The sequence below is a fragment of the Acartia tonsa genome, chromosome 4 (assembly GCF_053477335.1).
Source record: "Acartia tonsa isolate MP-2025a chromosome 4, ASM5347733v1, whole genome shotgun sequence".
Classification (NCBI taxonomy): domain Eukaryota; kingdom Metazoa; phylum Arthropoda; class Copepoda; order Calanoida; family Acartiidae; genus Acartia; species Acartia tonsa.
Genome location: NC_137263.1, coordinates 609,516 through 622,386, shown reverse-complemented (window position 1 = coordinate 622,386; position 12,871 = coordinate 609,516). Strand labels below are relative to the sequence as shown.

Sequence of the window (12,871 nt, the reverse complement as noted above, 5' to 3'; positions counted from 1 at the left end):
CTAATTTTCTAGATTACAAGCTAGGTTCTTTTTGTCCGTTTGTCATTTCATGTTAGTTTTTTTGGCTTTGCTACTTATGAATGTTTTCATCCTTGTTTTAGTTTAAAAGTTATATTCTATGGTTATTTCAGAAGAAAGTTAAAAAAAAGTTGTAACAACAAGACAAGAAAATGACAGCAGTACCAATACCATAAATAAATATTCCCCCCCTACTACTTTCTTCTTACAAGGACACACAAACAAAAATGCGGGGAAATTTACTGCACAACTCTGGCCACCCTGATTAAGACACAAAAGCATGACATCAGCTGATCTTGTCATAATTTTTGGCGGGAAAAAATTGGTGGGGGGCATATTATTTTGGCGGGAAGGTTACTAGCAGCAGCATGTCGGAGGGGGACAGGAGGCAGCGGGGTGATGATAGGGGAGGCGGCGGGGGTGGTGGTGGGGTCGGGGGTGATGAGGGAGAGGAGACGTCTGAATATGATGATGATGAGACAAGAGCAGATGCTACTTACTCCAAGGAATTTTCAGCAACAGTTTGATCTCTTGAAAATCCCCCAACATGTAAAAAAACATGAAGTTACAGACTTACAGACATATTACAGCTGTTACTAAGATCTTTACCTATTGACATATAGACAGATGGACAGTCATCATTCTACTTTATATTATAAATATATGTATAGTCATTTAAGATGTACTTTTTAATAAGCGATGAATTTATTATCACTTGGATCTTACACCAGATTATCATGTACTCTAATAAAGTGAAACTTGTAGCTGGCTCAAATAATGAACTCCCCTTCCACCCCCGTCCCTTCTACTGGATGAACAAACTGACCAATAATTGATGTCAATGTTTGCAACCTTAACTTTCCACAAACTTTCCCCTGTCATAATATCCAACTATATATATTCTATTTCCGTTTAGATAGCCTAAAACATGACCATTACCGTAATGGTCATGTTTTAGGCTATCTAAATGAAAATAGAATATATATAGTTGGAGTCCATTACCATACAAAATAAAAACTTAATTGAATTGTTGTTGAATAATGATGATATCAAGGATTACAATGAGAGTCTGACTATCAGAGATGAGGGTGGAGAGGATGATGATAATAATGACACCAGTGATGAATTCTCATCAAGCAGAAACTTCTCCTCAAATCCTAGAAAGTAAGTAGACAAACTTTGATAAAATATGTTCTAGTATGGCTTATGGCTTTAAAATTAATATCCACAGGATTAGAACTGGTTACAAGCCATACTGAAGTATCATGTACATCATTGTATTACATAAAATTCATGATAGGGGATGTCCATCAACGTATTGGCCATTGTCTTAAATTGATATACATTTCAAATCATTACCCCTTTTGCATCTCAAAATTATAGTTTAAACAGTTTGGACACACTAAGTTAAAACCAACCAATCAGAGAACCTAAAGTTTTTTTACCAAGCAAGATTTTAAAAACCTTAGGTACCATTGTAATGTAGACATCCAAGGTGTTCTAATATTGTTTACCTGGGCAAAACTGATAAGGATTTAGGTTGTTTATGTGCTATAGTTCTTAATTGTATCTGTATCTTATGTTTTATGATTTGTTTAAATTTTTGTGCCTAAATAAATTTGTTTATGTTTGTGTTTATGTTTATCAAAAAAAATTTTGTTTAGAACTGAGATGAAGAGATCATTTGCCTTTGAGGAGTCTGATATATCTAGCTCTGAGGTTCAGGATGATGATGTTGACTTTGAGTATGTAGAAGAAGATGAAATCATGGAGGTAAGATAATTCTTTGCAGAGTCTGATATTTCTAGCTCTGAGGTTCAAGATGATGATGTTGACTTTAAGTATGTTGAAGAGGATGAAATCATGGAGGTAGGATTTTTCTTTGAGGAGTCTGATATTTCTAGCTCTGAGGTTCAGGATGATGATGTTGACTTTGAGTATGTAGAAGAAGATGAAATCATGGAGGTAAGATTATTCTTTGCAGAGTCTGATATTTCTAGCTCTGAGGTTCAAGATGACGATGTTGACTTTAAGTATGTTGAAGAGGATGAAAATATGGAGGTAGGAGTATTATTCATAGAGTCTAGTATTACTAGCTCTGAGGTTCAAGATGATGACTTTGAGTATGATGAAGAAGATGAAATCATGGAGGTATAGGATTATTCTTTGTTCAGTTAAAATACCACATATCTTAATAAGTCTGTCTGTTTTTTTTTATCAGTCTCTCCATAACAAAATATTTACATCATGTAAAGGAAACAAAGTTGTGGGTTTCATGATATTTTCACAGTAGCTTTTCTTCTATTTTTAGTGGGACTCTAACCTATGCGGGGCCTATTTTCTAACCTTGCAGTGCAATCGTTAATATTTACCTAACCTAAAATAACCTTTCAAAAGCTATTGTGAAAATATGACGAAACCAGCAACTTTGTTTTCTTTACATGACCCAAATATTCATATACATTTCTCCATTTTTGTTAAGATTGTCTAAGAGCATTTTATAACTTTTTAAAAGTCATTACATATGTCTGTCAGTAAATAATGATTTCAGAATTTATATTTCAATTTTTAAGTGTTAAATTTCAAATTTTGGTTCAGCTTAAAAACTTAATCTATTTGATAATTTGTAACTTGTAGTGTTTGTTATCAGCACTCACCCATAGATTTGTCAATAGCCTAAAACTTCCCAAGACACAAGCTAAAGATTTTTAAAATCTAATCTACAAAAAAAACATTTTAATTATATTCAAATACAAAAATTGTCCGTAAGTATCATGATTTTATTTTTGTTCTTTTATCAAATGCAATTGTACAATTAATAAATACAATTGTAATAGATAAAACTGCACCAAGACTGTAAATATAAAATTGTTTGAATTGCAAAAGGGAAATAATTTTGGATACAACCACAGATATAAAAGGTTAAAGGGTAAGGTAGCTTATTGTCTATTATCTAGACATTTACTATAAGTAAGATCAGACATTCAATTTGATTTAATAATGTCTTTGTTCAAGTTTGAGTATCTGAAGTTTTGGTGTCAAATTATACATATATAAAACTTTTTTATCCAAAATCCATTTTTTTATACATTTTATTAGCTATTACCTATTATGTGCGTGATTCACCTTTGATCTCAAGTGATCATCTAGAGAACCAAAGGTTATTAGCTGCTTGTAATGGGATGCAATACTTTAACGCCTACTGGTGGATTTTAGGTCAAGTAACATCAGACAGACAACCAATCCTTTGATTGCACGAACTTTGCCCACTGTCGCGAGTTTTACAATACACAAACTAAGATGTATATAAATTTTAAAAATCATAGCTTTCTGTTAACAAATATTTTCTTGAATTCCCATAAATTTTGTATTATTTTACTTGCTTTATAATTATTAATGTTATTTATTTCTCATTAATAAGTAACTTAAATTTGGTTGATAAGGATCTAAGTGATTGAAACACGATTTTAAAAACAGAAATTACAGATATAAAGTCTGAGTTCGTTTTTATTCTATCTTTATCTTTTCTATGGTTCACTACTACTATCCTTAATTTTCAGTTTGTTTGTCAAAGACTTCAGGCTGGTTTTAAAGACACAAATATGAACCATAACAGTACCATTACAAAATTAATTAAGTTAAAATTCTACTGTGAATATTTATCATATTTTATTTATGGAACCAGCCTTACAGCATTGTTTTATATTTTTGACCTGGATTCTTAGTATTTACTTTTCTTTAGACTAAAAGGGATAAGACAATGGCCGATAAATTGATGTACATCCCCAATGATTATACACAAAATTACCCTTTATGTAGATTACAGTTAGTGGTTGAAACGTTAGGACACTCAATTTAATCAACAAACCAATCAAAATTAAATAAAGGTCCTCAAAGTTGTTAAGCCAACGAATAAAATTACGTTTTAGAGACAGTGCAATAAAGAGCCAATTTCTATTTTCTCTGTCTATTAATAACAAACAGTCAAAACAAGTAAAATTATTTCTTTCTTTACATTTTATTTATCCATTTTTGTTCGCTATACATTTCTCTGTCTCTCTCTCTCTCTTTTTTTTCAGTTTGCTTTCCCTATTTTCTATCTCTGTTTTTCCAATAACTTTTATTTTCAAAAGCTTAAAATCTATACTATCATTTATTTTGTTTCCTAAGTTAGATTTAATTAAAAACAAAAACTAGACAAATTTGTTTGAAAAGTTGCGCAGCAAAAACATAAAAAATCGACTTTAATACAGATAATGTAAAACGTGTTATTAACAAAAGTGTAAATCACTGGTTAAGTGAAGTAATGGATATAGAATATAGGGAGTGTATATGGATAGATTGTTATTTTAGCCAGCTACAAGTTTCACTTTAATAGAGTACATGATGATCTAGTGTAAGATCTAAGTAATAATAAATCCATTATTGAAGTTAGGTTTTTTATGGAACTAGTGAATTTCACAATTTAACTTTATTGTCATTATGATGAAGTGGCTTTCACGGACAAAAAGAAAAAAAATGCGCCAAAAAATTATGCAGTTCTTGAGATTTAAAGTAATATATTTATAGGTGGTTGTGGAACATTCTGCAGATGAGTCTAGCCAACAGCAGGGCGTTCAAAGTTATGCTGAGCATCCTAGCGGTCATCCTGCTGGTCCTGGCGGCCAGCTGCTGGAACAAGGAGGAGCTGCTACCTGGCGCACTTCAACATCAGGTATAATGACAATTATGTACAGAAAGTAGGTCTTGCCATGGATCTAAAGGGATAAGACAATGGCCGATAAATTAATGTACCTTCCCAATGATGATACACAAAATGTCGTAATGACAGAATTGTAGAGTTGACTCCATGTGTATTATAATGATCTTTGATTTATATACATATATACAAAGCTATGATAAATAAAATCATAAGTTTGAATAAAGAAGATAAAGCTTTAGTTGCGTTTTGCAAGTCTTACATAGTGAAAACAATAGGACTTATTAGCCAGGTTGTCACCAAGAGTGGGGCCTGGACATTATAACGAGCTCCGAGTTTTAGAGCTCGTTATATATCTATTTATTGATCATAGCTTTACCCAGTTATTAACTATCTTAATATACCTAACCTAATCTGATTTAAACATAGATATAATTAGAATACAGTAAGTGAATATTCAAACTTTTGATTATTGATATATGAAGTATTGCTACTCTATAACTAACTATTTACCGTCTGTTTTCCGTGGTATAAATACCACAAAAATTACCCTGTAGATTACAATTAGTGGTTGAAACGTTTGGACATTTAACTTAATGAATCAACCAATCAAAATTCAACGTAAGTCTTTAAAGTTCTTAAGCCAACAAATAAATAAAAGTTGTTATAAAACTTTTGGGACTAGTGTAATAAGTAGCAAAATTTGCCTTACCCCTCTGCCCCTCAACCTGTAAGAAATCTGTAAAGGCCTCTACTATATGTATTACTAGCGGCTACGCCCCTAGAAGCCTCTAGGGCACTTAAGGTAGGAGGGGGAAAAGTAGACCTCATTCAATTTTGAATTTGAGTTTCAAAAGAGTAGGTAAATAAATATTTTTTTGGGGGGAGGGGGTGAAGACGGTTGTGGGGAAAAAGGTGGGTCCGGCTTTCTGGCATATCTCAAATTTGGCGAACTTAAAACTTTGCAACGCCTAGATAGAAATTATTTTTTTCTATTTAGAATATTTACATTCTATATTTAAATGCACTAAAAATTATTAAAGGATTATTATTTTGTATAACAAAAACATTAATTTGATTTTAAAAATTAGCGGTTGTATCGGAGACAACTTCGCAGGAAACTAAATAACATTCGTGTTACATCTAGGATGACTTTAGAGTTTAAGTTTTAGTAGCGAATTTACTCTATGTTTAACCCTAAACAGTCGGTACCCTTTCTGGACCTTAATAGGTTTGGGGGGGGGGGGGCGTTGAAGTTCCCCCCTATTAAACAAACATCCTGTTATTTTCTTATGAGGATTGCTAAATATTCTTTTTAAAAGCGAAGCTTTTCTATAATTAGGGTCGATCCGTCCGTCCGTCCGTCCGTAACAGATAGCTTTTTTCGTTAATTTAGGCATGTTAGAATTGTCCTATCAATTTCAAATTTTGAATGGTGATTCCTTTAATAGTTAGGTACGATTTAGAAAGCGTAGCAACTCTATAACCATTACCAAAATGTCCCTACGTCCATTTTAAACATGTTGATTTTTTTACTTTTTTAACAACAAATTTTTTGTGATCTAATCATCCGATTGATCTGATTTTTGGTGTATTAATTCCTGGGACAACAAACTATAATGTTATAAGCGAAGCAACTCTATAATCAAGTCCTAAAAATGTAAGTATGTCCATAAACATTATCCTGTATTAAGCAGTTTTTCAACAAATTAAATGTTGACAAAGAATTTTAGCCTTCTATCTTAAATGGCAGCTTAGAAAATCACATTTTCCCAAAAGTATTATTGACTGACAGACTGATGGACTGATGGACAGACTGACAGACAGATGGACAGACATCTCAATATCTCTAAAATTAAGCTCAGAGCCTAAATTTTTAATGTTTGTGGGGTCTTTTGCTCAACTAGCTCCTAAAAGGAAATTCCCAATATGAATTCTGTATTGATTACTTAGTACGGTAATGTTAAGAAAGATTTCTGGAAAAAATCTTCTCAATATTTCTAAAAATAAGCTCAGAACTTAATTTTTTAGTGTTTGGGGGTCTTATGCTCCATTAGCCCCTAGAAGGAAAGTCTCAAAATGAAATCTGTAATGATTACTTAATTGGTTATGTTAAGAAAGTTTTCTGGAAAAAAATCATCTCAATATCTTTAAAAATAAGCTCAGATTTAAAATGTTAGTGTTTGGGGGGTCTTTTGCTCCAATAGCCTCTAGAGGGAAAGTTCCAAAATTAAATCTATAATGATTACTTAGTACGGTTATGTTAAAAGGTTTACTAAAAAAAAATCATCTCAATATCTTTAAAAATAAGCTCAGAACCTAAATATCAGTGTTTTGGGGTCTTTTGCTCCACTAGCCCCTAGAAGGAATGTTCTAAAATGAAATCTGTAATGATTACTTAGTTTGGTTATGTTAAAAAAGTTTTCTGAAAAAAATCATCTCAATATCTTTAAAAATAAGCTTAGAACTAAAATTTCTATTTTTTGGGAGTCTTTTGCTCCACTAGCCCCTAGAGGGAAAGTCTCAAAATGAAATCTGTAATGTTTACTTAGTTTGGTTATGTTAAAAAAGTTTTCTGGAAAAAAAAATCATCTCAATATCTCTAAAAATAAGCTCAGAACCTAAATTTATTGTGTTTGGGGGGTTATTTTGCCCCACTAGCCCCTAGAGGGAAAGTCACAAAATTAATTTTTTAAAGTTTTATGGGTAGATCCAGTCATGTAAGAGAGCTTACAAAAAGAATTAGGTTGATAACTAGAAAAACAAGCCAGGGCAAAATTTGCTATTGAATTTCATTTCCTATAAGTGTACTAACTTCCCCCCTACCCCCTTATTTCATTTTTTTGCCAGCCGCTAAATATTAAAACAGCTGTAGAGCGGCCAAATCTAAAGCTATGATAACCAAATTTTAGGACGAACTCTTAGTTTACATAACAAAAAAATATTTTTCTGACCATCGCCGAAAAACGGCAAATAACGGAAACCGCCATGTTCGGCGTTTACGGCAGTTGCCGACGCCAATTAAGTTTTTTATATGTTTATGATTACAGTAATAGACTACATACAAAATTGGCTGGTCTAGAGCTGTTTTGCTCCACTAGCCCCTAGAGGGAAAGTCCCAGGATGAAATATGTAAGTGTACAAACTCCCACCTTAATTTTTTTTATGGAATATGGATATGATTATACATGAATTATAATAAAATTAACAAAATTTACCTATTATTGCCCTTTGGCGCATATCTTATTACAGACTTCCTCATTTGGCAACATCCATATAAGAAAACCTCTGAAATGCAGGACAAACGAACATAAACACTTGTAGCGTATCAGAACTTAATAAGAAGAATACTAAACACAGGTCTAAAAAAAATTTGAAGTAAAGTAAATTTGTTGCAATCTTCTTTAATACAGGAGAATTTTTAAGGACATTTATAGAGATGATTTGCTTATAACAATGTACCTTGTTGTAATAGGAATCAGAATCCCAAAAATTAGCTGAATAAATAAAAAATCATCATGTTTTAGATGTACTTTCTAGTAACAATTATAAAGTTGCTACAATTCAAAAACCATACCTAATTATTATAGGAATCATTATACAAAGTTTGAAATTAATAGGACAATTCTAACCTGTTTAATTTAACCAGAAGAGCTAACTCTGCTAGAATAATAAACTTACATACAGACAGACAGACTTTAATTGAATAAAAGCTTTGCTTTTAAAAAGCTGATATGAATTTACTCACTAACAGAATAATACTGATTAATTTTCCAATATTTTTCTCAACCAGAGTAAACGTGAACAGAATATATTTGTTTTATTTTTGAATCTTTAACCATTTGAGGGTGAGGAGAAAGTTGAATGGCAGGAAAATGTTGGCAAATAAACTAATTTTTAAAAGCAAATCTACACTGCAACTCACTTTGTTTTTTCTCCCTGTTAATCTATCACTCTGTTTGAAATCCTATAAGGAAAATACCTAAAAAATATAAAAAATTAAAAATAAATGTAGTAAAAAAGTTACATTAACCCTTTACAGTCGGGCCCCTTGCCGCACCTTAATCGGTCGGGGGGGGGGGGGGGGGGGCGTTCAACGCCCCCCTTATTATCTCAGTTCCTGTCAGAGCTAGAGTGCTAATTTTTTTTGTGCAAGTCCCCTGTTTGATAATGAATTTCCGACCTTTATAAGTCTAAGTCAATTTTCGCTTCCTTCACCCTTTTATTTAACAACCTTTGTTTTTAGGGTTTTTTTTACTTAAAAATTTCAAACGGCTGTTATTTTCTTATTTTTGAAGCTAGAAGAATAATTTTTTTCCAGAAAATGTTTATCTTTATGTAAATTTTACATTAGAAATATCAAAATATAAATTTCTGCGGCCGCAGCTGTACTTGGCAGCTGCAAGCCGCCGCAGTCGGCGGTCGGCGGGAAAACGGCGGCGGATCTTCATGAAATTTTAATATGTAATGTAGACATGTAAGAAAATCTTAAGTTTAAAATTTGAAGTCTCTAAGTCAAAAATTGCGGCCACAGGAGCCTTTTAAAGATTTCTGGAGACCTGGAGGATCAGGACCTGCAGGATCATACCTGGAACCTGAAAGTGACTTGAACACCTGTATTTTATATAAGGATGTACTACTAGAGGATTTTTTAGTATTTTGGCATGATAAAATGCTTTAGTCAAAAAAATATTTTTGCTCTTTACCTGGATGACCCTGCCAGGTTTGCTGGCATCCTGTGCCCTCCAGGATGGAGATATTCAAAAAATTCCAACTCTCAGTTATGTGTCACACCCATACTTAAAAAGTCAAGCAGTTTGGGCTCTTTATCTTTCACACACAGAAAATGAGATAGAAAAAACAGGATGGAAAAAATGGAAAATGAGATAGAAAAAACAGGATAAAAAAAAACGCCCCCACCCCCCGACCGTTAAGGGTTGACAGACATCTAAATTATAGATAAAATTCGCCAACAATTTCAAGATCCATATTTCAACTCCATTTATCCCTGCAAACATAATTTACATTGATGCGAATACATTCAAACACATGCGACGCATGTGAATTAATTGATACTTTATCTAAAGTCGCTTGTAATAAAAGATTTAAATATATCTATGTATATAATATACATTAATATACAGATTTTTATTTTTGTTTAAATTTTAATTATTGGTGGTGTTTAAACCACTTTTTTGAACAACGCCCCCATAAAACGTTTCCATGTATAAATTAAAGAAAAGTACATTAAGCTATTAAGTACATCGATAAACAATTTTTTTCCTTCATAGTATTTAAATTAATTTTTGAAACAAACTTAGAAAAAAAGCTTTTGAGATTTTAATAATCATTAATTAATTCTTTTTAAAAAAATTAATTTAAATATCTAAAAATTTGCCGTTAGTTCTTAGTTGGTATAAAACAAAATAATTTAGAATAGCGGGGCTACTCTATTACTATTAATATTACAGAAATTTTAAATGAGTAGTAAGTAAATATCATAATATTAGCACCAGTTTTGTTAGCTCAGGCATTTGGAACCTTTTTTTCACTTATTATCCACGGAAAGATGTCTATAATACGATGTGGTAAATTACTCAGCTAAATTTATTTAGGATCTACAATATTTTGATATACATGATACAAAAGATATTTTTTTTATTTAATGAAAAAAAATATATTTCTTTTATTTCATGAAAAAAAATTTTTCTACTTTTCATCCCTTTTGTCCTTGTTAACACAGTATAAACTTTGTACAGCAGAGAAAGAGTGGGCAATGACAATAGTCCCCAAAGTTTTAAATAACGTTTTCTTATTTATTAGCTTAACAATTTTGGGGATTGAGTCAATTTGAATTGGACCGCACATCGTTGAATTGGTCTTTTCCCCCCTAACTAATTTGTTTCACTACGCCTCCCACTGTATAAAAGTAGTCAGTAATTAAGAACGATAAATCATGAGATATTTGATCATGCACGTAATGCATGGACCCACCATATTCCCCACAACCGTGAAGACACCCTCCCCAGAAATAGTTTAAAACCTTTCCAGGACCTATAAAAAGCTTCACTGTAAAGGAAAACAATATCGGTTCAGCAGTTAGCGAGATCCTTTGGGACAGACAAAAAACGCTTACTACTTTATATAATAGGATTTTAGGATCTGACTTAATGGATACAGAATTACCCCCCTCAACCTCTATGAAAACTATAAAGGCCTCTACTACATGTATTATTTTAGGTTCTGACTTATGGATACAGAATTACCCCCCTCAACCTCTGAGAAAACTATAAAAGCCTCTACTACATGTGTTATTTTAGGTTCTGACTTTATGGATACAGAATTGCCCCCCTCAACCTCTGAAAAGACTGTCAAAGCTGGCCTCTACAAGCTGACCAGAAAGCTCATCAATGTTACAAGACTATTAGGGTAATTGTTTTTTATCTGCTTTTTATTGAAAGATAGAGGTCTAAATTCTTAAGATTACCTTTTCTTCATTTGTTTAGCTTTTAAGAAGTTTGCAAATTGTGTTGTGGTATAATTGGTTTGTGATCAATATGTCATAAAAGTTAAACTGCTTGCATATGTTTTAAGTATAAAAGCTACTCTATATTTCACTTTGTCTGTCCATCGCTCTGTCTATGACGCTTTAGGGGAAATTTGATTTTCTCTGCTGCCTAATATGATATACTGCTGATTTTTTAGTAAATTTTCCCATTTTATGTATGTAGGCATCTAGTCTATACAGTATACAATGTTTTTTTTGAACATATTCTCTATCAATTTACTTTTCAAAGACAACCCAAAATATAACTATATATTATATATAACTCACTTTATATTTTTGTTCATTCGATGATTTTTTGTGCTTCGCTACTTATGGATGTTGTCTTCCTTGTTTTAATCTTTAAAAATATTTTTAGAAACAAAAAGCTGAGTATTGGATCCCAATCAGGGGAGAGCGAATCTACAATTAAACCAGATACAGATGCCTCAAGAGACATTGATCCTATCTCTGTGGTAATTTTATCTCTTTCTATTTTCAATTTATCTCTCTATCTCTCTCTTTCTCTCTATCTATCTATCTATCTCTCTTTATCTACAATTAAACCAGAGCTGGATCTTTAAATCGTTTTTATAGTGCGCTGAATCGGGGCGATTCAGAGGTGAACCGCAGGTGCGCTGGTGGTTAGCCACAGCGCGCCTATAAAACATGGATTTTTAAACTGGGTCAGTACAGTGTTTTATATAAAAAAAATATAAAATTTATTTTAAAAATAACTATAAAATGTTTTCTCGATAGTTTTGCAATAAAATATTAAACTAATTTTAAAAAAATATTTATTTATTAAATATGAATCACCCCGATTTAGCGCGGCAATGCCACTAGTTGAGTACCATTGCCGCGCCGGTTCGGCGCAACTGATCGCGCTGAATCGCCCATGCAATTTCAATTTAAAGATTGGTATTTAATAATTTGATGGCGCGCTGAATGAATCGCCCCGGTTTAAATCACCTATAAACGATTTAAAGATCCAGCTCAGATACAGATGCTTTACATGATATTGATCCTATCTCAGTGGTAAGTTTATCTTTTTATCTATCTATCTATCTCTCTTTATCTCTCTCTCTCTCTCTCTCTCTCTCTCTCTCTCTCTCTCTCTCTCTCTCTCTCTCTCTCTCTCTCTCTCTCTCTCTCTCTCTCTCTCTCTCTCTCTCTCTCTCTCTCTCTCTATCTATCTCTCTCTTTTTATCTACAATTAAACCAGATACAGATGCATCACGGGATATTGATCCCATTTCAGTGGTAATTTTATCTTTTTATCTCTCTTTCTATCTCTCTCTCTCTTTCTCTCTTTATCTACAATTAAACCAGATACAGATGCATCACGGGATATTAATCCCATTTCAGTGGTAGTTTTATCTTTTTATTTCTCTATCTATCTTTCTATCTTTCTCTTTTTATCTACATTTAAACCAGATACAGATGCATCACGTGATATTGATCCAATCTCAGTGGTAATTTTATCTATCTATCTATCTATCTCTCTCTATCTATCTATCTCTCTCTATCTATCTATCTCTCTATCTATCTATCTCTCTATTTATCTCTCTCTCTCTCTCTCTCTCTCTCTCTCTCTTTATCTACAATTA

General features: G+C 32.4%; 1 protein-coding gene across 1 annotated transcript; it reads left to right on the top strand.

Annotated features, from left to right (window-relative positions):
• The first annotated feature begins 386 nt into the window (after positions 1-386).
• Positions 387-1,808, top strand: LOC145318129 (uncharacterized). Its single transcript, XM_080159478.1, has 3 exons — positions 387-539; positions 1,073-1,182; positions 1,683-1,808. The coding sequence occupies exons 1-3, from the start codon at positions 387-389 to the stop codon at positions 1,798-1,800; spliced, it is 381 nt and encodes a 126-aa protein (XP_080015604.1). The 3' UTR covers positions 1,801-1,808.
• Positions 1,809-12,871: the final 11,063 nt, after the last annotated feature.

What these genes read in the sequence shown, in the direction of transcription:
- LOC145318129 (XM_080159478.1), top strand. Translation starts at nt 387, where the DNA reads ATGTCGGAGGGGGACAGGAGGCAGCGGGGTGATGATAGGGGAGGCGGC. An exon ending in CCAAGGAATTTTCAGCAACA is followed by an intron (nt 540 to 1,072) that starts GTTTGATCTCTT and finishes GATGATATCAAG; the next exon opens with GATTACAATGAGAGTCTGAC. An exon ending in TTCTCCTCAAATCCTAGAAA is followed by an intron (nt 1,183 to 1,682) that starts GTAAGTAGACAA and finishes AATTTTGTTTAG; the next exon opens with AACTGAGATGAAGAGATCAT.